We start from the raw sequence: 25,853 nt of genomic DNA on the forward strand, positions 1-25,853 counted from the left end.
ATAAGGTGCTGATGTACAGCTTGTTTCCACATTGTTCCAATCTCTCATGTGATGTTCTTTGTGTTGCTAATTTTAGGATGATTGGCGTAGTGTTCACAAAGACCATAAATAGCTTTAAATTGAACAAAGCTATAAATTTATTAACACTACTTATTTGGATTTGACACTTGCTTCTATATAATTCACAGTTGATAATAAACATGTAATCTACACTCATCTACTACTAATCTCTATACTATTATATTAACTATGATCTGCTCTTACTCATACTATCTTTCCTTCAGTCTGTTCTCTAGCTTTCTCCTCAACCTCTCACCCACAAGGCTTAGCATCAATGTCTTATATACTTGGATACCTAGCTCCCTCTAGTGGTTGATTTATACATTACATTAACCCTTGAAGTTCTTACATTTATGATAATGTCACATCTCATAGATGCTAATGTTTTGCTGATGTATAACTTAATCAGCATCTATAGCTCCACTATTGTGTCTAACCTCTAGGTCATCAATCTGCCCTGTTCCTTGTAAACAGCCTGACTCGGTCCAACTGGTTACATAACTCGATATCTGATGCCACAGATGATCTTTATAAAATGTTTTGTTACCTGTGGCCAGTACTGGCAAAGCCAGCAATTGTTGCCCATCCCTAATTGTCCTTGAACTGAGTGGGGTGCTGGGTCATTTCAGAGGGCAGTTAGGTGTCAATCATGTTGCTGTGGATTTGGAGTCATGCGTAGGCCGGACCAGGTAAGGACGGCAGATTTCCTTCCTAAGTGGACGTTGGTTTAACGCCGAATATTCCAGGGAAGTGCAATGTTCCCACCTGTTGGCATATCACTGCCATATCACTGCCAGTCTCCATATATGGAGACCAGACGTGATGACCACGCTGGGGTGCGTGGAGGCCATTGTAGCCCCCAGGTGGTCAGAGACATCTGGCACCCTGGCAGCGCTACATTGGCACTGCCAAGTGGTGGGGCCTGAAGCAGGTGGGGCCAGGAGTAGAGCTTATGGGGCGATCCATTGGAGGACCCTGATGCCAGCAATCCTTTGCGGGCCAGGTGGGAGGCAAGGGTGTTGATGCCAGCGACCCTTTGCGGAATGCGGGGGGAGTTCATGCTGGCGATCATTTATTGAGGGGGTCTTTAGGCCCCGCTCCTCAATGCTAGCGTAAAACATGTCTTCTTTCAAAAAAGTGACCAATTGTGGGAAGATCTCATTGGGAATCTCTCGGGAGAAAGAAACCGTTTTGTGACTGAACCTGGCATTTTAATGAAAATGAAATGAATGAAAATCGCTTATTGTCACAAGTAGGCTTCAAATGAAGTTACTGTGAAAAGCCCCTAGTTGCCACATTCCGGCGCCTGTTTGGGGAGGCTGGTGTGGGAATTGAACCTTGCTGTTGGCCTGCCTTGGTCTGCTTTCAAAGCCAGGGATTTAGCCCTGTACTAAACCAGTCCCTAACCTTTATCATTTTTGGGGGGGAAATTTCACCTAGCTTTTATTGTCCAGATATATTAATTAAATTTAAATTCCACAACTCCTGTGGAGGGATTTGAATCCATTTCCACAGGTATTACCTTTGGCCTCTAGATTACCAATCCAGTGACACCACCATAACACCACTCCCAAATAATGATGCAGTTTCTTCAGAGGTGCAGATAGAAGATGCCATTTTCATGTTGTGGCGCGATCGAGCGGTCTCGTCGCATCGGATTTGGTGACGCAACGAGGCCATTAAATAACAAGCGAGGCCACTCACAAGATTTGGGCCACTCAGAACACCCAATCACGTAAAACATCATGATCTGGATCTTGCCCTTGCTGTGGTCAGGCTCTGGTAAGGGTGATAACCTGGCATTCCCGCTGCCAGCCGGACACCTTGGCACTGCTAGTCTGGCACCTTGGCACTGCGTCCAGGGCACCCTAGCACTGCCTGGGTGGCACTGCAATGCTGGCAGAACATTGCCAGGGCCCCAGGTTGGCAGTATCAAGGTGCCCGAATGCCATGTTGCCCATGCCATCGATCGGGCCCAGGATGCCCTACCCTTATGAGGTGGGGTGAGGGGATCTCAAGGGCCACCTAACAGGTAGGTTGGGAAGGGCGGATCTGGAGCCCCCGCAGTCCGAGGAGCATCAAGAGATTGTGGCGGCATTAAAAATGGCACCCCAAACTCTTCCTAAGGGTGGCTTCGGCAGGGCTTTCTTCGCCGAGGCCAAAATAAGGGTCCTGTTTGACAGCGGGATCGTTCTCCGAGCTGCAGGCGCCGAGAAACACCCACTAAATGCGCCCAGAACAGAACTCTCTATTTTTCCCGTTCACTCGTGACCAATATCTATTTTATATTGCAGACAATATAATAAAATGTACACATTCTTGTGTGCCAGAATACTGGCGTTCTTTGAAAATGAGTTCTATGCATTTTCCCAAGGTGTACCCAAGAGCCAATGTGGCTTGTGGACATGTCTCTTTTCGCAGTGTACTGATGTTGATCTGTTTTTACTTTGCAGCTTATTCTGCCCAATGTGGATGTGGAATTGAAACATTATGACCTTGGTCTCCCAAATCGAGATAGGACAGCTGACCGAGTGACCATTGAATCTGCACTGGCAACACAAAAGTATGGAGTTGCAGTGAAATGTGCCACCATTACACCAGATGAAGACCGTGTCAAAGGTAAATGATTGAGGCAGATTCAAGAATTGATAACCCGCCAAATACTGTCAAAATTCAAAGAAGCAAATTCAATCTTTCTGCTTCTAATGCCGAAGCTCATTTCTCCATTTGTGTGAAATTGGTAAGAATGAGCTGTGTGTGTGGAAACCTGTACTTGTCTTTCCAGGCATAGGTATCCTGTTGTACATGTTTTCATCTCATAAATAATCTTTATTAGTGTCACAAGTAGACTTACATTAATACTGCAATGAAGTTTCTGTGAAAATCCCCTAGTTGCCACACTGTTCGGGCACACTGAGGGAGAATTCAGAATGTCCCATTCATCGAACAAGCCCGTCTTTCGGGACTTGTGGGAGGAAACTGGAACATACGGACGAAACCCAGACAGACAAGGGGAGAACGTGCAGACTCCACGCAATGACCCAAGCCGGGAATTGAACCCAGTCCCTGACGCTATGAAGCGACAGTGCTAACCACTGTGCTATCGTGCTGCCCATGAAGGGGAATGTTCATGTGCAAACATAGAAGTGACTCTTGGCGCAGTAACTGATGGTATAACCAGCTAGTTTGCTTTTGCACAATTCGTTGTCGAAACTGGTTTCAAATTGTATGCAGTAATAAAAAGATTGGTATTTATATTATGCAGCAGTGAGCTCTGTCTCTCTGAACAGTTGCTGGGCAAAGAGGGGACTAAAACATCATGCGGAACATGCATTTTTTTTCTGTGATCTAGTTTGAATTGATTTGACAAAGGATTTTTACTTTTGCGTTATATGGAAGGTGTAAGAAATCTTTGACTCCAGTTACAAGCAGAATCTGAAATTGGCATCTCAGCTAAACCTGAAGCATGCAGCTGAGGAAAGTCTGTTAACATTCTGTGTTTAAGCTGATCTGGGTGGGACAGTAGTTGGAGCTCTTTGATGGACCTCCTCATTTGTGGATCAGGGAAATCAAAATTAATCAGGGTACCTACTCCTCATCTCTATCCAATGAACACTGCTGGAATTTGCATTTGTGATGGGGGGAGAATTCATACTTAATATTGACATCCTTAAGGGGAAGTAGCTTGTCGGCATTCGCTCACACACGATGAGCACGTGGGTGATGTCCCAGAGGACAGCTGGTGCTTGTAGAACCAAACCCAGTAAGAGTCAGGCCTTCATGAAAGGACGGGAGCGTGAGATCTATGTGTGCCCATATTATTTTGCTGAAATCAGGATCTTTTTCAATTTTCGTACTGAGTGTTTACTTCAGTTAAAGAGTCATAGAGGTATCAGGACAGTAACGGCCCTTTGGCATCGCGTCTGTGCTGGTCAAAAACAATTTCTGAGGCAAATTGCCATTTTGACTAAAAATGATTTATCAATACTTTGGCTCAAAATCTTGGAACTTCCTCCCTAAATAGCACTGTGGGTGTACCTGTACCAAATGGACTGTAGCAGTTCAAGAAGGCAGTTCACCACCACCTTGTCTGGAGCAATTTGGGGTGGGCATTAAATGCTAGCCAGCGACACAAACACCATGAATGAATAAAAAAAGTAAGATGATAACTAAGCAAAGACTACGGCCCATAAAAGACCAAAAGGTAATCTATGTGTGGAGGTGGAGGATGTGGGTATAGTTCTTAATGAATACTTTGTGTCTGTCTTCACAAATGAGGGGAACAATGAAAACGTTGTGTTTACGGAGGAGGAGTGTGAAGTATTGGATGTAATAAACACGGGCAAAGGAAGTATTGAGGAGATCAGCACTCTTGAGAGTAGATAAGGGGAGGCATAGTAGTATTGTCACTGGAGAGTCGCAAGCTGGATACAGAACTAGCTTATTGGCAGAAAACAAAGGGTCATTGTAGAGAGATGTTTTTGTGACTGGAAGGCTGTTTCCAGTGGATTTCCACATGGTTCATTACTAGAGCTTTTTTTGTGTGTTATATATTAATGATTTGGACATAAGTGTAGGGGGAATGATGAAGTAGTTTGCAGATACAAAAATTGGCCACATGGTTAATCGCGAGGAAGATAGCTGTGGACTGCTGGAAGATATCAATGTGTTGGTGAACACTAAAGGTGAACAGAAAGTGGTAAACGGAATTCAACCTAGAGGTCAAACAAGGCAAAGGATCACACAATAAATTGGATGATACTGAGAGTTGTGGAGAAGTGAGAGAACTTCGGAGTGAATGTCCACAGATCCCTAAAGACAGCAGAATAGTTTTTTAAAAAAAAAATAATGTTTATTTCAAATTTTTCAACAACAAATTTTCTCCCAACAATAAAATAAACAAGGCATTAGAAAAAACAGAAAGAAAAGCCCCCCCCCAAATTAATAACAAAAAGGAAAATAACAAATATATAGTTGTAAAAACAAACCCCCTTAACAGACCAATAATCACACACCCCCCCCCCCCCGGTTGCTGCTGAGATTGACCAACGCCTAACACTCCGCCAGGAAATCAAGAAAAGGCTGCCACCGCCGGAAGAACCCCAGCACCGACCCCCTCAGGGCAAACTTGACCCTCTCCAGTTTGATGAACCCGGCCATGTCGTTAATCCAGGATTCCGGGGACAGCAGAATAGGTTGATAAGGGGACAAAGAAGGCATATGGAATCCTTTCCTTTAATAACTGACGCATAGAATATAAGGGCAGGTAGGTTGTGCTGGAACAATGTAACATATTAGTTAGGCCACAACCTGAGCACTGTGCAGTTCTGGTCATCTCATTACAGAAAGAATGTAACTGGATTAGAGAGGATGCAGAGGAGATTTCTGAGGGTGTTGCCAGGACTGGACAATTGCAACTACGCGGAACAATTGGGTAGCCTGGGGTTGTTCTCCAAAAACAGGGGAGGCTGAGGGGAGATTTGATTGAGATGCACAAAATTGCCAGGGACCTAGATAAAGTGGATGTGAAGGACCTATTCAGTATAGCGGAGACATCAGTGACTAGGGGGCATAGATTTAAAGTGACTGATAGAAAGATTAGAGGGGAAATGAGGAAAGCCTTTTTCACTCACAGGGCTGTGGGGGTCTTGAACTCAGTCTGAAAGATTATTAGAGGCAGAAACCCTCAATTAATTTAAATAGTGCCTGGATATGTACCTGAACTGCCGGAACTTACAGAGCTACAGACCAAATGTGGGATTCTCCAATCCCGCGGCAGAGTGTCCACGCCGTCATAAACGCCGTCACGTTTTACGACGGCGTAAATGGGCCGCTCCCACAACTAATTCTGGCTCCTACAGGGGGCCAGCACGGCGCTGGAGCGGTTTGCGCTGCTCCAGCTGCAGATCCCGGCGTGAACTGTGCGCTGCGGGATCCGCGCATGCGCAGTTGCACCAATGCCAACGAGGACATGCGCAATGGCGCTGGTGCCAACGCGCGCATGCACAGTGGCCTCCTTCAACACGCCGGCCCCGACGCCACATGACGCAGGACTACAGGGGCCGGCATGTAGGAAAGGAGGCCCCCAGCCGGTGGACCCCGATTGCGGGCTAGGCCACAGCGGAGCCCCCCCCCCCCCCCCCCCCCCCCAAAGGCCACCACCTGACACTTGCGCGCCGAGGTCCTGTCGGCCCAGAGCACGTTAGAACAGCGCAGGCGGGACTCGGCTCTTTTCTTACGGCTGCATTGCCCATCCGGGCCGGCGAATCGGCGGGCCAGCCGCGTAGAGCGGCTCGCGACCGGTGCCGCGCCAACCGCGCCGGTACCAATGGTGCCGATTCTCCATAGTGGGGAATCGCGTGCCGGCATCGGGGCGGCGTGGCCCATTTGCAGGGATTCTCCGGCCCGGCCCAGGGCTGGGAGAATCCAGCCCAAAATGCTGGAAAGTGGGATTAGGTTGGGTGGGTTGTTTATCAGCCAGCACAGACATGATGGGCCAAGTGAACTCTTTCTTTCTGTGCTGTTAGCTTTCTATGGTTCTATGACTAGTTGAACTAAGTAGGAATGTGGGCAGAAGTGTAAGTTTCAATAAAAATACTTTAGATACATTGTGATTTGTTTAGTGCCAAAATATCTTCCTTCTAGAGCAATTTAAACAGATAATAAAACAGAGGTTGGTTCAAGAGGCTAATCAGTGGGATAAAACTAGGGGCAGATGAGCAATGACAGAACAAAAACTCAAATGTTGAGAGACTGTAAAGATAACAGTTGGAGCCAGGAAGAATTAGAGCAGCCGATTTGTGAAGACAAGATTTAAAAGAAATAATTAGGTTAAGCTGATTGTAACATGGTTCATCTGCTCTCACAGCTCTGGTTGTGGGTGGAATATCACTTGGATTAGGTATTGTGTCTCTGTGATGTTTAAATTTAATTTGGCAGCAAAGTAACAGACATCTCCAAGCATTTTTCACAGTTTGCGATGTGATTAGCACTGAGGAAAGAGGATTATTAAAATATTACGGTGGGGGGGGGGAGCAATTCCATGCCCCCCCACCACCACCACGTCACGGTGTATTTTCCGGCGGCGGAGCCGGCTGTCTCTTGGCCACCCGTTTGATCTTCCAGGTCCCACTGAAGTCTGCACCATTTTGAGTGGCTCGTCCATGGCACCTCTGGGGAAACCTGGGTCGGGGGGCGCCTTCGGCAGGATTAGACAATCATGCCAGTGGGAAGGGCTAGAAAATCCTGCCCTAAGAATCTATTTGTGAGTGCTATAATGTGATCAGTTTTACTTCAGAACAAAATTATTTTAAATTGGTTATTCAGTTTTTTTACTGGCTTTGCATAACGTGATCCGATTTATGAATGCCTGTTGCTATCACTGTTCAATGTACACAGGGAGGACGAGTCACTTCATCTGAAGTTGGTAAGAAATGCCAGACATTGACGTCCTCATTGAAAAAAGATTGATAGCAGCTTTGCTGCTTTAAAGTGGTTTAAAGATATCTGTTCTTCCATTTTGCGCTGTAAGACCAGCATCCTCTCACTGTGATCTTAATTTTTGTTAAATCAAACTGCCACCTGGTGGTGCTGGTGAACTTGTGTTAAAGAATGAATATGATTCACTGCTATGAATATGAACGTCTTGACTGAAATTCAGGAGCAGGGAATCTCCCACCTGTGAATGTTTGACTGTTTTTTCCTGATGTATCAGAGAATGCAACCCTGCTGTGGCACCGTCACGTGATCTGCAGTGACATCAGAGTGTTTTGTGCGTGCTTCAGTTCTCCATCTTCGATTGTTCTCCATCATATATGAGTCACATCTGATAAACCCTCCCATCGTGTTTGTAAGAAATCCAAGTCTGTGTGGCAACTCAAAATGTAACAAATGAGAAAACTGGCGATGAAGATTGAGGCAAAAAAACTAAATTAAAGGGAAGGCGATGTCGAGAGTAGAGAAAGGATTTTCTGGATTGGACTCGTACATCAGGCGTAGAAAAGCCGCCGATGCTGAAGATTTTAAAAAAAACATAATAATTACGGAACACAGCCATGAGTAAGAAGAACTACAGTTCGAAAAACGTGCTTGCTGTTGAAGTGGGTGAGTCTGGGCTGCAGGGACCGTGCACGTCCCGCGACAACTCGTTCGACTCGGCCAATGTTGTCTACCTCATACGCTGCAGGAAAGGATGTCCCGAAGCGTGGTACATTGGCGAAACCATGCAGACGCTGCGACAACGAATAACATAAGAACATAAGAACTAGGAGCAGGAGTAGGCCATCTGGCCCCTCGAGCCTGCTCCGCCATTCAATTAGATCATGGCTGATCTTTTGTGGACTCAGCTCCACTTTCCGGCCCGAACACCATAACCCTTAATCCCTTTATTCTTCAAACAACTATCTATCTTTACCTTAAAAACATGTAATGAAGGAGCCTCAACTGCTTCACTGGGCAAGGAATTCCATAGATTCACAACCCTTTGGGTGAAGAAGTTCCTCCTAAACTCAGCCTCAAAATAAGGGGAAGTAGATTTAGGACTATGTCCCCTAGTTCTGCTGTCGCCCGCCAGTGGAAACAACCTGCCCGCATCTATCCTATCTTAATGAATGAACGGACATCGCGCGACAATCGCCAGGCAGGAATGTTCCCTTCCAGTCGGGGAACATTTCAGCAGTCAAGGGCATTCAGCCTCTGATCTCCAGGTAAGCGTTCTCCAAGGCAGCCTTCAGGATGCGCGACAACGCAGAATCGCCGAGCAGAAACTTATAGCCAAGTTCCGCACACATGAGTGCAGCCTCAACCAGGACCTGGGATTCATGTTGCATTACATTCATCCCCCACCATCTGACCTGGGCTTGCGAAATCCTACCAACTGTCCTGGCTTGAGACAATTCACACCTCTTTAACCTGGGGTTACCCCTATCTCTGGATCTGTAAAGATTTAATTACCTGCAAATGCTCGCATTCTAAGCATTGTCTGGCATCTTTGAATTTGTCTATACATATGTTTCTGGAACATACCTCTTCATTCACCTGAGGAAGGAGCAGTGCTCCGAAAGCTAGTGTTTGAAACAAACCTGTTGGACTTTAAACTGGTGTTGTAAGACTTCTTACTGTGCTCACCCCAGTCCAACGCCGGTATCTCCACATTATAAGTTAGTAGACAAAGTTCAAAATCCCTCGGGTGACTATGTACTCGGAATACCTTCAGGAGTTGAAACTAGGCATTTTGTCAGTGTGGGTCGATACAGTTTCTGGGCATTTCCAAAATTTGATGTGAATTAGAATGGAAGTGGGTAGAATGGCAGCTGTATTCTTGATACCTGAGAATTTATGATCAGAAGTTTCAAAATATGGTCTTTTAAACCATCAATTGTGATCCTTAGGACTTACACAGAAGAATTTGCAAACTCCACACGGACATTAAAGGGATACATTATGGTAAAAGTAGAAGTAAATGGACAAGCAGTGGAGTTGCCTCTTCATGTTGTCCTTGGAAACTTTCCTGCCGTATTTGGTGGAGCGTAGCTGGCAAAAATTAAACCCAACTGGGGAGCAGTGAATCAACTAGTGGGATCAAAGAATGACCTCCAACTTCTGGTGAAGAATGAAAAGGTGTTTGAGGACTCACAGCCACTACTAACAATCGTTACGCACAAAGGTCTGTTACGTTACAGAAGACTTCCTTTTTGGAATAACATCTGTGCCTGCTCTTTTTCAGAGGTCTATCCATCAGATTCGGAGTGGGCTAAATGGGGTGTAATGTTATTTAGATGACATTCTCATCACCGATTCAAGTGAACAAGAACACTTGAAAAACCTGGAAATTGCTCTGAAATGTTGACAAAACCATAATCTCAGAGTTAAAAATGAAAAGTGCGACTTTTCCAAGACATCCATAAATTATCTGAGTCACGGTCATCAATATGACTTGCAAATGGAGTGAAAAAGATTACCAAAATCTTCAAAACACCACGTCCTCAAAATGTGACACCACTGAGGTAATTTGTAGGATTGATCAACTATGTGGGCAGCATGGTGATGCAGTGGTTAGCACGGCACCATGGTCCCAGGTTCGGTCCTGGCTCTGGGTCACTGGCCATGTGGAGTTTGCACCTTCTCCCCGTGTTTGCTTGGGTTTCGCCCCCACAGCCCAAAGATGTGCAGGGTAGGTGGATTGGCCACGGTAAATTGCCCCTTAATTGGAAAAAATGAATTAGGTACTCTAAATTTATTTTTCAAAAAAAGGATTGATCAACTGTTTAGCAACAATTTGGCAACACGATTGAAGCCGCTAAACACACTCTGTGCCAAACCGGTATAGCACTAGTCAGAAGGATGCAAAAGTCCATATAACGAGGTAAAAGATGCCTTAAAGAAGTCCACGCTATTGGTTCAGTGCAGTCTGAAGCTGAAGCTACAACTTGCTTGCGATGCCACACTATTGGGCTGGCACAATGGGCTTTTTACACGTATGTAAAAAGCAAGAGGGTGGCCAGGGAAAGGATTGGTCCACTGAAGGACAGGAGCGGGAATCTTTGTGTGGAGCCAGAGGAAATGGGCGAGGTACTAAATGAATACTTTGCATCAGTATTCACCAAAGTGAAGGAATTGGTGGATGTTGCGTCTGGAGAAGGGTGTGTAGATATCCTGGGTCACATTGAGATCCAAAAAGACGAGGCGTTGGGCGTCTTGAAAAATATTAAGGTGGATAATTCTCCGGGGCCTGATGGGAACTATCCCCAAAATACTGAAGGAGGCTAGAGAGGAAATTGCTGAGTCCTTCACAGAAACCTTTGGACCCTCACTGTCTTCAGGTGATGTCCCGGAGGACTGGAGAATAACCAATGTTGTTCCTTTGTTTAAGACGGGTGGCTAGGATAATCCAGGGAACTTCAGGCCGATGAGCCTTATGTCAGTAGTAGGGAAATTACTGGAGAGAATTCTTCGAGCCAGGTTCCGTTTGGAAGCAAGTGGTCATATTAACGAGAGGCTGCACGGTTTTGAGAAGGGGAGGTCGTGTCTCCCTAACTTTTTAAAAAATATTTTTCATTCTCTTACATTTTCTCCCAAATTTACACCCACCAACAATAAACAATAATCAGTAACAAATATGTCAATCCCCATATCAATAACAACGATCCCATCCTCCCACCAAACCCCAAACATTAGCCCGCATGTTCACACAAACAAATGACAAAAAGGAATTAGGGATCACCCATAGTCGCCATTATAACACACCGCCCCCATCCCCCCAACCCTCCCACTCACACGTCCCAACTAATGTTCAATGTTATCCAGTTCTTGAAAGTGCATAATGAATAATGCCCATGAATTGTAGAACCCCTCCATCCTTCCCCTCAGTTCAAACTTAACCTTCTCAAGAGTCAAGAATTCTAACAAGTCCCCCAGCCACGCCAGGCAACAGGGTGGAGAGGTTGCTCTCCAACCCATCAGGATCTGCCTTCTGGCGATCAACAAGGCGAAGGCTACAACATCTGCCTCCGCACCCGTTTTCAACCCTGGCTGGTCCGACACCCCGAATATGGCCTCCCGGGGGCCCGGGTCCAGTTTCGCATGCACCACTTTGGAAATTACCCTAAAAACCTCCTTCCAGTAACCCTCTAGCTTTGGACAGGACCAAAACATATGAACTTGATTAACCCCCCCCCCCCCAACGCAATGATCACACACATCTTTTAATCTTTCAAAGAATCAGCTCATCGTCGTCCGAAGCTCTGTATCTCCTTTCTGGCAAAATCTCGAACCTGCATGTATCTAAACATTTCCCCTGCTCCAGCCTATACTTTGCTTCCACCTCCTTCAATCCTGCATACTAACCCCTAAGAAACAAATCTGAGTGTCTTAATTCCGTTCTATTTCCGAAAATTTCCATCCCACCTCCCTGGCTCAAATCTGTGGTTCCCCTGAATCGGCATTTCCCTTGACCCTGCCCCCAACCCGAAGTGTTGGCGAAACTGCCTCCAAATTCTCAATGAAGCTATTATTACCGGACTCCCTGAGTATTTCCCCGGGGCTATTGGGAGCGGCGCTGTTGCTAGTGCTTTCAATCCTGTGTCTCACTAACTTGATAGAGTTTTTCGAGGAGGTCAAAAAGATGAATGATGCAGATAGGGCAGTGGATGTGTCTACATGGACTTCAGTAAGGTCTTTGTAAGGCCTCTGTAAAGCTTTTCAGTAAGTCCCTCATGGCAGACTGGTACAAAAGGTGAAGTCACACAGTATCAGAGGTGAGCTGGCAAGATGGATACAGAACTGGCTAGATCATAGAAAGCAGAGAGTAGCAATGGAAGGGTGCTTTCTGATTGGAGGGCTGTGACTAGTGGTGTTCCGCAGGGATCAGTGCTGGGATCTTTGCTGTTCGTAGTATATATAAATGATTTGAAGGAAAATGTAACTGGTCTGATTAGTAAGTTTGCGGACGACACAAAGGTTGGTGGAATTGCGGATAGCGATGAGGGCTGTCAGAGGATACAGCAGGATTTAGATCGTTTGGAGACTTAGGCAGTGAGATGGCAGATGGAGTTTAATCTGGACAAATGTGAGGTAATGCATTTTGGAAGGTCTAACACAGGTAGGGAAGATACAGTGAATGGTAGAACCCTGAAGAGTATTGACAGTTGAGAGATCTTGGTGTACAGGTCCACAGGTCATTGAAAGGGGCAACATAGGCGGAGAAGGTAGCCAAGAAGGCATACAGCATGCTTGCCTTCATTGGCCGGGGCATTGAGTATAAAAATTGGCAAGTCATGTTGCAGCTGTATAGAACCTTAGTTAGGCCACACTTGGAGTATAGTGTTCAATTCTGGTCACCACTCTATCAGAAGGATGTGGAGGCTTTAGAGAGGGTGCAGAAGAGATTTACTAGGATGTTGCCTGGTATGGAGGGCATTAGCTATGAGGAGAGGTTGAAGAAACTTGGTTTGTTCTCACTGGAACAAAGGAGGTTGAGGGGTGACCTGATAGAGGTCTACAAAATTATGAGGGGCATAGACAGAGTGGATAGTCAGAGGCTTTTTCCCTGGGTCAAGGGGTCAATTACTAGGGGCCCTAGGTTTAAGGTGCGAGAGGCAAGGTTTAGAGAAGATGTACGAGGTACGTTTTTCACACCGAGTGTAATGGGTGCCTGGAACTTGCTGCCGGAGGAGGTGGTGGAAGCAGGGACGATAGGGACGTTTAAGGGGCATCTTGACAAATACATGAATAGGATGGGAATAGAGGATACGGACCCCGGAAGTGGAGAAGATTTTATTTTGACGGGCAGCATGATCGGCACAGGCTCGGAGGGCCGAAGTCCTGTGCTGTACATTTCTTTGTTCTTTGTACAGTTGTCTCACACACAGTGCCTTCAGGAGAGGAACAACCGATAGCATTTGCTTTACTAACTCTTCCTAGCGCAGAAGTGAATTACTCTCAGCTAGAAAAAGAGGCTTTGAACATCATTTTCGGGGTAAGAAGGTTTCAACCAAAAATTTATGAACACCATTTTGCTCTTTTGACGGGACATAGAACCTTGACAACAATCTTTGGGCTGTAGAAATGAATTCCTTTCGCAGCTTGTAGGTTACAAAGGTGGCCTTTGATATCAGCACACGTACGATATACAATGTCGCAAGTCGGAGCAACATACAAATGCTGATACTTTGTCAAGCTTTAAGTAAGAACCTGAAGAATATTTTGTCAACATCCTGTATTTCTCACTCATGGAAACATACCTGTGACTTCCTCTCAAGTTCAGAGATAGGCACTGAGATAGAAGAACTGTTCCAGTGATTGGGAAGCTGATGAACGTGGTCCAAAAAGAGATGATGACACACGTACATCGTAAACATCCAGACCTCAAGCCCCTTATCACAAGAAGACTTGAGTTGACAGTCCAGAAAGGAGTTTTATTATGGAGAATCCAAGCGATTATTCCTCCATGCCTGCGTAATAAAGAGTTTGAACAACTGACTGAGGAACCTTCTGGTGTAGTGAGGATGAGGGAACTGGCATGCAGTTATTTTTGGTGGCCAGGATTAGACACTCAAATTGTGGGGCAAAGTGGGGCAATATCAGTCCTGTGCAAAAACTAATAAACACTCACCACTCCAACCATTACATCTGTGGAAATGGCCGATACAGCCATGGCAGAGAATACACATAGACTACCCTGGTCCAGTGGAGGGTTACATGTTCACAGTGATTGCGGATGCACAATGGTCGGAAATAGTGATTATGAAATCTATGATGACGACAAGCTGGTGTGAGCAGTTTTAGGCCCCGTATCTAAGGAAGGATATGCTGGCCTTGGAGTGGGTCTAGAGAAAGTTCATAAGAATGATCCTCGGAATTAAGGACTTGTCATATGAGATGCGGTTGAGGACACTGGGTCTGTACTCAATGGAGTTTAGAAGGATGAGAGGGGATCTTTATTGAAACTTACAGGATACTGCGAGGCCTGGATAGAGTGGACATGGAGAGGATATTTCCACTGGTAGGAAAAGTTAGAACCCGAAGACAAGCTCAGACTGAAGGGACAATCCTTTAAAACAGAGATGAGGAGGAATTTCTTCAGCGAGAATGGTGAATCTGTGGAACTCATTGCTGCAGAAGGCTGTGGAGGCCAAATTCCTGAGGGTCTTCAAGACAGATAGATCGGTTCTTAATTCATAGAATCATAGAATTTAGAGTGCAGATGGAGGCCATTCGGCCCATTGAGTCTGCATCTGCCCTTGGAAAGAACATCCTACTTAAGCCCACACCTCGACCCCATTCCCGTAACCCCAGCTAACCTTTTTTGGACACTAATTTAGCATGGCCAATCCACCCAACCTGCATATCCCTGGACCGTGGGAGGAAACCCACGCAGACATGGGAGAAAGTGCAGACCCTGCACAGGTAGTGACCAAAGCCGGAAATCGAACCTGGAACTCTGGAGCTGGGAAGCAACAGTGCTAACAACTGTGTCACCATGCCGCCTGACAAGCTGGCTAAGGGGATCAGGGGTTATGGGGAGAAGGCATGAGAATGAGAAACATATCAGCCATGATTGAAAGGCGGAGCAGATTCGATGGGCCAAATGGCCTAATTCTGCTCCTATATCTTATGGTCTTATGAGAAGATAGACAAAATATTTGCAAGATTTGGTACACCGCAGTAAGTGATGATGGTACTCTGTTCACTTCTAAGGAGTTCGAAGACTACTTAAAGGGAAATGGTATACAGTACATAAAGTCAGGTCCATACCACCCTGCAACAAATGATTGGCAGAATGATTCGTTCAGGCACTTAATCCTTCCATCAGGGCATCAATGGACCAAGGTACATTAACAAGAAGAGTGAACAAATTCTTAATGTCTTACCAGAACATCACACACGCAATGATGCAGAGTTCACCAGCAATACTGCTGTTCAAAAAGAAACTCAGAACACATTTTAATCTTTTGATACTGCCTGATACTTCAGAGATTGGCAAGTGGCAACAGCTAGCACAGATTACTAGGAGGAACAAAGCTTTAAAGAGTGAGTATCCACTAAAGGAGAGCGAGTGCTAGCCAAATTATAGATTACTATTGAGAAATTTGTGCCTACTGTAATCCTAGCAAAGACAAATCCAGTATCATACACAGTTCAGAGGGATAATAGAATTTGGCAACATCACACTGACCAGCAACTATCTTCACGAAGTGAAATCACTGAAACTTCTCGAAGTGTTTCTATTGGAAAATCTAGACAGCGATACTTCTGAACAGAGACCAAATTCAGGCTCGTGTTCAAATTCGGTTTCTGAGAACATTCCTGTACAGACAAACATTGGAGTAACTTCCCAGGGAGTACCACCTACTGAAGGAAAAGAGGACACTTCCAAGGTCTTGAGAAACCAGGGCCGGGATTCTCCCCTACCCGGCGGGGCGAAGGGTCCCGACGTAGCGGAGTGGCGCCAACCACTCCGGCGTCGGGCCTCCCCAAAGGTGCGGAATTCTCTGCACCTTTAGGGGCTAGGCCCGCGCCGGAGTGGTTGGCGCCATGCCGACTGGCACCAAAACCGGCGGCAACGGCCTTTGACGCCCGGCGTCGGGGCAGGCCGAAAGGCGTTCGCCGGTTCGCGCATACGCCAGTGCGACAGCGGCCGCTGATGTCACCACCGGCACATGCGCGGTAGGGGGTTCTCTTCTGCCTCCGCATGGTGGAGGCCGTGGCGGCGGAAGAAAAAGAGTGCCCCCACGGCACTGGCCCGATCGCCCCCCCCCACAGGACCTCGGGGGCCCGCTCGCGCCGCCAATCCCGCCGCCACCAGAGGTGGTTGAAACGATGTTGGTGGGAATGGCCTCTCAGCGCGGGCCGGAGAATTGCCGCGGGGGGGGCACGCTGATCTGCACGGGGCAATTCCCGGGTGGCGGAGAATTCCGGCCACGGCGGGGGCGGGATTTATGCCGGCCCCAGCCGATTCTCCGACCCTGTGGGGGGTCGGAGAATTTCGCCCCAGGTTCCAGAACATCAAATACAACCCAAAAGGAACTGACATCCACCTAAGAGACTGAGTTGTATATATGTATAGAGATAACGCATAAGAGTGTCTGTTGTAACCTCCATTTCTTCATACCGTTTCTCTTTGCAGCAACTCAGAGATGTAACATTTTCAATAATGGTTGTTCTCTTTGCACAGACTTAGCAGAATATTCGATCTAGTTTCTTGCAATGTGAACATTGACAAAAACCCAATTGGTAATTTTTTTAGAATTTGGACTGAAAAAGATGTGGAAAAGCCCAAATGGAACTATCCGAAATATTTTAGGTGGTACCGTTTTTCGAGATCCAATTATTTGCAAAAACATCCCACGACTTGTTCCTGGTTGGGTGAAACCGATTACAATAGGACGACATGCATATGGAGATCAGGTAAGGCTGTTATTTGAGGAGATTTGTTGTAAACAAATTGCTTTACAGTTGGTGATCAAGTGTTCCACTTACAGTTAAACCAGTGCAATGCATTCATGTTGACATTACGTGAGCATAGCCACTGTGGTTTAAAATGCAAATCAGTTTCATAAACAAGAAGGTAAAATAAGGCTGATAGGTCAGCGTAGTACTGAGGGTCTGCTGTATTATTTGTGGGACCTTACTGTCTGCAAATTGGCAGTTATATTTTGAATTCTGAAATTAAAACAGAAAATGTTGGAAATAATCTATGCATCTGTGGAGAGAGAGAAACCAGTGTTTGCAGGGTCAGTAACTTTCCTGACTTCCAATACTGGCTGGTGGTGAAAATCTGGCCAAGGTCAACAAAGGCAGTGGTGATTGAGGTGGGAAAAGGACATGAGCAGCAGACGTTTGGTGCACTGGAAATTGCAGACAGTTCAAGGAAGGGAGTCTAACCAGGAGTGGAATGATATAATTGATAGTGAAAAAACAAGGACAGATGGTTTCAGGAGCAGGTGCTTTCAGCTTAGAGAGAGGTAGAGATGGGCAGGTGGGAATAAGCAGCCTTCGCGATGGAAAGGAAATGGAATTAAAAGCTCTCAGTCAAAATGGTTGGTTTCTGAGAGGACGTGGGCAGAAGCTGAAAGTTGGGTCCCACTTCTCACGGTAAACAGAAAACCAAATGCTTTAACACAATATTGCTAACTTGAGCATTGCTTAATTTAACATTGCGGGTTGGATTTTCATCCTTGAGGCGAGTGGCGGGAGTTGGCAAAATTCCCAGCTCAGTCAGCCTGTCTCGGGAGAAACAGATCCAGGAAAGATGGAATTTTTATTGGGAGGAGAGGAAGTGAGTGAGTGTGTGTAGAGAGAAAGGGACCATCACCCTCCCCACACACACACACACACACCTCCACATACCCCCGAATCTCCCCCCCCATACACCCCGTATTGCCCCTCTAGCCCCCATACCAAGCTACGGCAATTCTGTATCCATCCATTATAGTCTGTATAGAACCAGTGAATCATCTAGTGATAATTGAATGGGTAAGCTTTAAAATAACAGTCATTGATTGATAACTTTCCACTTTCTTAAAAAAAAACATTTTTATTACAACCCAATAGAAGTGACAATCATCCAGACCCTTTAACGTATCAATAGCTGAAACTACACTTGATATCTCTACCTTCTATAAATCAACATTCTTCTTCTTTGATGGTCACTCATTAACTAGTACGATTGACCATCTAATAAACTATATATTACTGGTCATGGGTTCTGTGGGTCCTTGCAGGCTGATGTGCCCGATCCTAGAGCTACGTCTTCAGTCGCACATTTGGCACGTGTTTCCTGGAGAAGTCCTTTGTCTCTAGATTGCTGGTCTTCCTTTCTCAGGCTCCTTTTCCAGGCCTCCTTTTTGCCGTCAGCTGTCCTTGAGGAATTGTGCCCCTTCAATAGGAGGCTCCTTCAAATAGGTCTGAGCCAGGCATTGACATCTGTGTTACATTTCTTGAGATCATTCTTCAGTGTGCCTTTGAAGCGCATCCTTTGTCCTCTGGTTCATAGTCTTCCTTGAGCTTGGCAAAGAAGATTTGCTTTGGCAGTTGGTACTCTGCCAACCTATGGCATGGCTGGGCTTTATGGAAGAGTTGGGATGACTGCCTTGTACATGAGGATCTTGGTCAGCATGGATGTCGCGGTTGGCAAAGACCTTCATCCTTGGGCATCCAAAGCAGGTGCTTGCGGATTGGATACCATGTTGGATCTCCGCATCGATATCCGCCTTAGAGGGAGGTGGCTTCCCGGATATGGGAAACATTTCACATTTAGTAGAGTTTCTCCATTGAATTTGATGGAGGGAGAGACCGGATCTTGCCCTGGGGTAGGTTGGTAAAGGACTTCTTGAGGTTCAGGCTGAGACCCGATTCTTCGATATGTTTCCGTGAAGGTGTCAAGCATGATTTAGAGATTCTCTTCTGCGAGAGTGGAGATGGCAATGTCATCGGCATACTGATCTTCCACGAGCAATGTCAGTGTTGTTTTCTTCTTGGATTTCAACTAGTTGAGCACTTGACATCTCTTTACCTTCTGTAAATAAACATTATGCAATTGATAGAAGAGGTCAGAGAACCAGAGCTGTTGAGCAATGTTTTCCCTTGGGCTCAAGTGTTCCAATACTCTAATAGATTTCTGGGGTGTCAGCCAAGAATACATAATAAGGTTTGACTGAGAGCCAGACACCCATTGGAGTTAAAGGGTCTCGATGATTGACACTTTTATTGGCTTGCAGTAAAAAGAAGATTTATTTAAAGAAAGCAGAAAATTAATTTCAAGCTTTTTTTATACACTTTCTATTGTCACGAAAGGGTCCATTGGTTTCATACAGTGTATAGTGGGTGAATAAGCATGAAAATGCCATAGCTTGGCATGGGAGGCAGGAGGGTGGGTGAGGTGGGGGGCATACACTAACATCTTTTGAAGTTACTTTTCAAAAGGTTGCCTCATGCAGGCTATGTTCACGACACCACTCTGGGGTACCGTGAACCACGATTCTCTGAAAAGCTGGCCGACGGCATGCAAATTGCAGAAGCCTAGGGCATGCCTAATGGAGCCAGCCAGGTCAGGAATGCAGGGTGCAGACTGTCAATCCAAACCAGCCCACATGCTTAAAAGGCACTCCTGACAATTAGAAACCCTGGGAATTGTTTTGTTGTTTTGTTTTGTTCATGGGATGTGGGCAACGCTAGCTGGGCCAGCATTATTGCCCATCCCGGAGGGCATTAAAGAGTCAACCCCATTGCTGTGGCTCTAGAGTCACACGTAGAGCAGACCAGGTAAGTGTGACAGATTTCGTTCCCAAAAGGACATTAGTAAACCAGATGGGTTTTTACAGCTATCGACGATGGTTTTATAGTCATCAGTAGACTTTTATTTCCAGATTTTATTTTTATTGAATTCAGAGCATGGTCCTGGGTCTAGTACAACGACAATACCACTACGCCACTTCCTCCCCATGAAATGGAGTCGGGAATCTCCGAATCCAGTCTCGGACACCAATTTCTCGCCTCTACTTAGTCTCCCAGACAACCATGAAAATCCAGCCCCCTGTGTTGCTCCACATGAGTTTGATTAAAGGGATCTTGTTGTCGCCAAAGAACATTGAGTTTTATAAAATAAATGAACCCATTTTATTCTTATGTTTTAAAAAATACACAAGATGAAATACTAAAGATGCGCTACTGGATCTGTATTTTCCCATAAGGGGCTGGTTTAGCACAGGGCTAAATCGCTGGCTTTTAAAGCAGACCAAGGCAGGCCAGCAGCACGGTTCAATTCCCGTACCAGCCTCCCCGAACAGGCGCCGGAATGTGGCGACTGGAGGCTTTTCACAGTAACTTCATTTGAAGCCTACTTGTGACAAGCGATTTTAATTTTCAAGTGTGTAATTTTCTCTACAGAAACAAAACTAGTCAAATAGCAGTTTATTAGCGACACCATACAGTAGCAGAGAACTGAACCAAGCCATCACAACAGCAGTGAATAACTGATGAAATCAACGACTTCTGTATGTGATTAAAAAGTATAAAAATTAAATGAATCTGATGCAGGGACAAAAAGACACAGCAGGCACGGGAGACAAGTAGAGACCATTAAATTGAAGTGTATTTTTACACTTGTTTTTTAAAAATGTGAATCTCTAATATGTAACAACTATTTGTATTCCAGTATCGAGCCATAGATTTTGTCATGGACCAGCCTGGTAATTTTAAACTTGTCTTCATACCCAAGGATGGGAGTAAATCCCTGGAATGGAATGTGTTTGACTTCCCTGGTGGAGGGGTAGGAATGGGAATGTACAATACAGATGAGGTAAGGCACTTGTGATTATCGGAATTTAGTGTGGCTTAAGTTTAAATTTTGTTGAGTATTTGTTAATATTTGTGAACATTTACCCATCTTGCACGTTGTCATTTCTGTGTTTTATCATTCATTTTCAAAGTATTTTCCTTTGGCTTGTGTTGTGTAATATATATAGCAAGTACCTTCCTCGGTCCCCCCCCCCCCCCCCCTCCTCCTCCTCCCTCACAGGAGCTCCTTACTGACCACTGGCCAACTGATCATCTGGCTCCCATCCACTCACTGATTCTGTGAACCACCCCCTGCCAGCTGACCAACCCCCAACTTTACAAACTTACCTTCTTCCTGGCTTCTGAATATAGCTGGATCTTGACATTTAGCTGCTTATGGCAGCTGGTCCTCTGACTCTCCAGCCCTCCCCTGAAGGCCGCAGCAATGAGCTGCACTTGACCGCTCTTGCTTGGCCTGAGTTAGAAGGTTGGGCATGAATGGAGCTGCTGGATTGTCAGATAAGAACCTGGGAGCAGAGTGGCAATCCCACTCTTGACTTCATCCCACAGAAGTTCAGGCTCTGCCTAGTTTAAAGGTAATCACAAAACAATGTTATCAGGCATGAGAATGGTACACTTTTTTAATAATAATAATATACCCTACTTTTCACAGTTAAATATTCAAGAAAGATCTATTTTAAAATACTACTAGCTTTACTGTCTATTATTAACAATATAATCCACAATCTGCATATAAAATACTATTACATATATTTTTGATTTTACAAGCATGCACGGCTAGTTGGCACAATGGATTGCCCCACATGTTTGCTTTACCTCTGACACTTAGGTTCATATCCAGTCCAGTCACATGGAAACAATTTTTTCTCCTGCATAAAGCAGTATGGTTTCCATGAGGAATGCAGTCTTTAGATAATCTTAAGAACCCAATTCTTCATAGACACAACACAATTTGGTGCATATTATCCAGAAGGTTGGCTGGTGTGGAAAATAAGCCTGTTCACCTCAGTGAAAAAGTGGGTGTTTCTCTGAAGCAAACAAAAAGACATGACATTGGAAGACCACGGACAGAGTGTTACTTTGTACCCGGCCATATGATAGATGACATCCTGCTGATACAGGGTGCCACAGTTAAACTCCAATGATACTCCCACCAAGGTGAGCACAAAAGGTAATCTAAAAACACAAATAAATGCCCTTTGCACAAATTTTGAACCTTCTTGACTGGAACTGTCGATCTCGCCTGGTTACCTTCACTCCAGGCTCTGCTGCCAATACTACAGCCTAGGCTTCCTGCAATACTGGCAGTGATCCTGCTCCCAGGGATACTGCTGGCGCTAGAGAGCTGCTGGCCTCTTCTGTCCTGAGCATTCAAGGACCCCAAGGCCAACCAGGTAAGTGCCTGATTGGTGCTAAATCAGTTGGGGGAGGGGATGGGGGAAAGAAACGTTGTCAGGAATGGCCATGGTGGAGTTACCACCATCTCTCTTGCTGATGAACAGGCCCACTACTGTGACCGTTAAATTCCATCCCAATATTAGTTTGAAGCACATGGAAGATTCGATATAGAACATTGGACCAATATTACTAACCTTGTTTATTTTGTCAGATGATTTTAACAATCTTACATTATGAATAGTCTTTGACCTGCTTTTTTAAATACATAGTCTATTACAGGGTTTGCACACAGCTGCTTTCAGTATGCCCTAACTAAAAAATGGCCCCTTTATATGAGCACCAAAAACACCATTATGAAGGCTTATGATGGACGATTTAAGGACATATTCCAGGATATTTTTGAGCTGTAAGTTTTTCTCTTTAATCATGATGAATTAAATCTTATGGTGCAACCTAGCTAGCTAAAGTTGTTGATTATACTTTAGATTAAATATGGAAAAGAACATGGAACAATCCAGAAGCTGATTTGAATTTGAACAAAAAACCTGTGATTTGCCTGTCCCCTGCTGCACTCCCCGTGGCAATGCGAGCAACCAGAGTCCATTTACCAACCAATCAGCGCATCCGTCTCATTGTTCCCTTTACTGTTGGTATTTTCTTAGAGCTATCCTGGTGAGAGCAAGTGTAAGATGAAAAACGTAGTTATTATGGCGCGATCTACTGACCACGTTGTGTCCCAATGGGAGCATGACATGGCCGGTAGATCCCGGGTGAAGCCTCCCGTGGGCTTCCAGACAGCCATGCCACCTTACGGGATCTATCCAAGTTCCGCGAGGTTTCAGAATCAGGAACCTGCCCACAATGGGTGGGACCACGCCGCTTTCGAGTAAGTAGGCCTTAAACCTGCTTACTCAGTTTCTACCGGTCTCCCTCGATCTTACCGGCCTCCCCAGCCGGCCGCAGTTCAGTACTCGTCCACACACATGTGGACCAGGCAGAATGGCACCCGGGGCATCTCCCAGCCCATCGGTGGTCCCTGGGTGGCCAGGGATAGTGTAGGGTGGTCCCCTGGCCATCCCCTCTGGCACTGGCAAAGTGCCCTGGTGGCACTGCCAAGCTAGCAGGAGCACTGCCAGGATGGCAGTGCAAGGGTACCGGGATGCCAGAGTCGGGGCCCAAGGGGGCCACAGTGATGAAAATAATTTGGGCTAAACCGGTGAGAAACTCCCCAAGGCCCAAAAAAACCAACTAAGGGCAGGGTTAACTAAATGGGGACAAATACCTATAGTGAGAATGTTTAGCCGCGTGCTTCCTGGTGCTCACAGTGCAGAGAAACACAACGCTGTTAAATGGCACCGGGTTATATGGGGAGCCTCAGCAGGGGAATGCGCGGACGATGCCGCACATAGCCCCTTTTGTGCACTGAGGATCTCAGCTCTACGGAACTCCTCAGTGTCGTGAGAGATCAGAACACCATTATTAAACTGGCGTCCTGATCTCGGGAACCTCGAAGCGACCCCCAAACTACCGCCAAGCACCAACGGACTATGGAAGGGTCCCCGACCCCGTGCCCCCCAATACCCACACAGGGCAACCCTGGCCCGATCGCCACCGCGCACAAAATACCAGCTTGGCACCTTCGCAGTGCCAACCTAGTACCATGGCAGTGCAAAGATAGCACCCCCAGGTGGCACTGCCAGGGTGCTGGGCACTGGTGCCTGGGTGGCACCATAAATGCCAGGTATCACCCTGCCCAAAGGGCATGTACCTGGGGCCTCCAATCCCCAGGACACCCCACGAGTGCCATTCTGTCTGGTTTGTGGAGACCAGTACTGAACGGCGCTCACCCGAGGTCTCAGAGAAGAAAGGAATAGATCCCAATGCTTTGGGACTAGCTGTCTCGCTTTGATATGCAGATTTGCTAAAAAGTGATCCTGCCCACAAATAGCGAGATTGATATTGCGATGTCTCATGGGACCACGGTAGATTTTGTGAGGCGTTGCGGGCCGGATAGATCCCAGGAGCAGGGTCCCCCGGCTTCTATCGACCATGCTGCGCCGCAGCAAGCTGCTTTTCGGGCACAGAATGGCCGTTTGATCACGCCCTAAGTGTCGTTAGATAGCAGTGGGAAACGCACCGGCGGTAAACTCTCAGTCAAACCCACCACAAATGACACTTCCGTTAAATCGCTGTCTGATACTAAGTCTCTTTATTTCAGCAATACTCAAGTTGAAAATGAAATGAAAAATGAAAATCACTTATTCAATGAAGTTACTGTGAAAAGCCCCTAGTCGCCACATTCCGGCGCCTGTTCGGGGAGGCTGGTACGGGAATTGACCCGTGCTGCTGGCCTGCCTTGGTCTGCTTTAAAAGCCAGCGATTTAGCCCAGTATGCTAAACCAGCCCCTAAACCAGTTCTGCCCTGCTAAATGTGGATTAATTGAAGAAATCAAGCCTGAACCAAGCCTAAGCCACCATTCAATAAGATCATGGCTGATCTACCGCTCAAAAAGTTCATTTTCTTGCCATATCTCAGTAACCCTTAAATCCCCGACTGATTAAAAACCTATCGATCTCAGCCTTAAAAATGTTGAAGACTCGGCCTCCACAGCTTCCTGGGGTAACGAATTCCAAAGATTCACCACTCTTTGAGAGAAGATATTTTTCCTCAAATCCTATTAAATGAGTACGCCATGCGACTATGCCCTCTTGTCCTACAATCACCCAGAAGTAGAAACATCCTCTTAACATTTACCCTGTTTAACCCCCTAACAAGCTTCAATCATATCACCTCTCATTCCTCTGAACTTCAAGGAATACAGACCCAACCTGTTTAATCTTTCCTTGTATGGCAGCTGATCCACACCTGGGATCATCCTAGTAAACCTCTTCTGCACTGCCTCTAATGGTAATATATCTTCTTTTAAATAAGGGGACCAAAACTGTACTCAGCATTCCAAATGTCCCTCACTAATAACTTGTACAGTTGCAGCAACACCTCTTTTATACTCCAGCCCCTTTGAAGGCATCATTCCATTTGCCTTCCTTATTACCTAATGCACCTGTAAGCTAACTTTCTGTGTTTCACGAAGAAGGATCCCAAGTTCCTTGTGCTACAACTTTCTGCAGTCTCTCTCCATTTAGATAACAATTCACCTTTGCATTTTTTCTCCCAAAATGAACACTTTCTCATTTTCCCACATTGAATTCTATTTGCTAATTTTCTGCCCACTCAGTTAACCTTGTCAGTATTTCTCTGTAAACTTTTTCTATCCTTCTTACAACCTGCCATTCACCCAACTTTGTATTATCCTCAAATTTGACCACAGTACACTCTGTTCTTTCCTCCAAATCATTAATATATATTGTGAAGAGCTGTGATCCCAGCACTGATCCCTGTGGCACTCCACGGGATACTGGATACTGCCCTCTAACCTGAGAAGTATCCTCTAATCCATTATTGAATGGCGAAGCAGACTTGATGGGCCAAGTGGTCTAATTCTGCTCCTATGTCTTATGGTCTTATCACTACTCACTGCTTCCTATTAGTTATCCAATCCTTTATCCATGCCAGAATGTTATTAGCCAAGTTAGTGAAT

General features: G+C 45.8%; 1 protein-coding gene across 5 annotated transcripts in view; it reads left to right on the forward strand.

The window, feature by feature from the left end:
• Window positions 1-25,853, forward strand: part of LOC119970583 (isocitrate dehydrogenase [NADP], mitochondrial-like) — an 81,016-nt gene that overhangs the window by 28,759 nt on the left and 26,404 nt on the right. For 2 of the 5 annotated variants that reach the window (XM_038805424.1, XM_038805426.1), the window contains exons 3-6: window positions 2,514-2,679; window positions 16,805-16,965; window positions 20,714-20,857; window positions 22,524-22,660. In XM_038805424.1, coding sequence (XP_038661352.1) covers window positions 2,514-2,679; window positions 16,805-16,965; window positions 20,714-20,857; window positions 22,524-22,660 — 608 coding nt within the window. Of the gene's footprint in view, window positions 1-2,513; window positions 2,680-6,940; window positions 6,962-7,264; window positions 7,325-7,458; window positions 7,487-16,804; window positions 16,966-20,713; window positions 20,858-22,523; window positions 22,661-25,853 lie in introns of those variants that run through there. The other 3 variants (XM_038805427.1, XM_038805429.1, XM_038805428.1) reach the window with 3 other exon arrangements.

This window comes from Scyliorhinus canicula, chromosome 8 (genome assembly GCF_902713615.1).
Source record: "Scyliorhinus canicula chromosome 8, sScyCan1.1, whole genome shotgun sequence".
Taxonomy (NCBI): domain Eukaryota; kingdom Metazoa; phylum Chordata; class Chondrichthyes; order Carcharhiniformes; family Scyliorhinidae; genus Scyliorhinus; species Scyliorhinus canicula.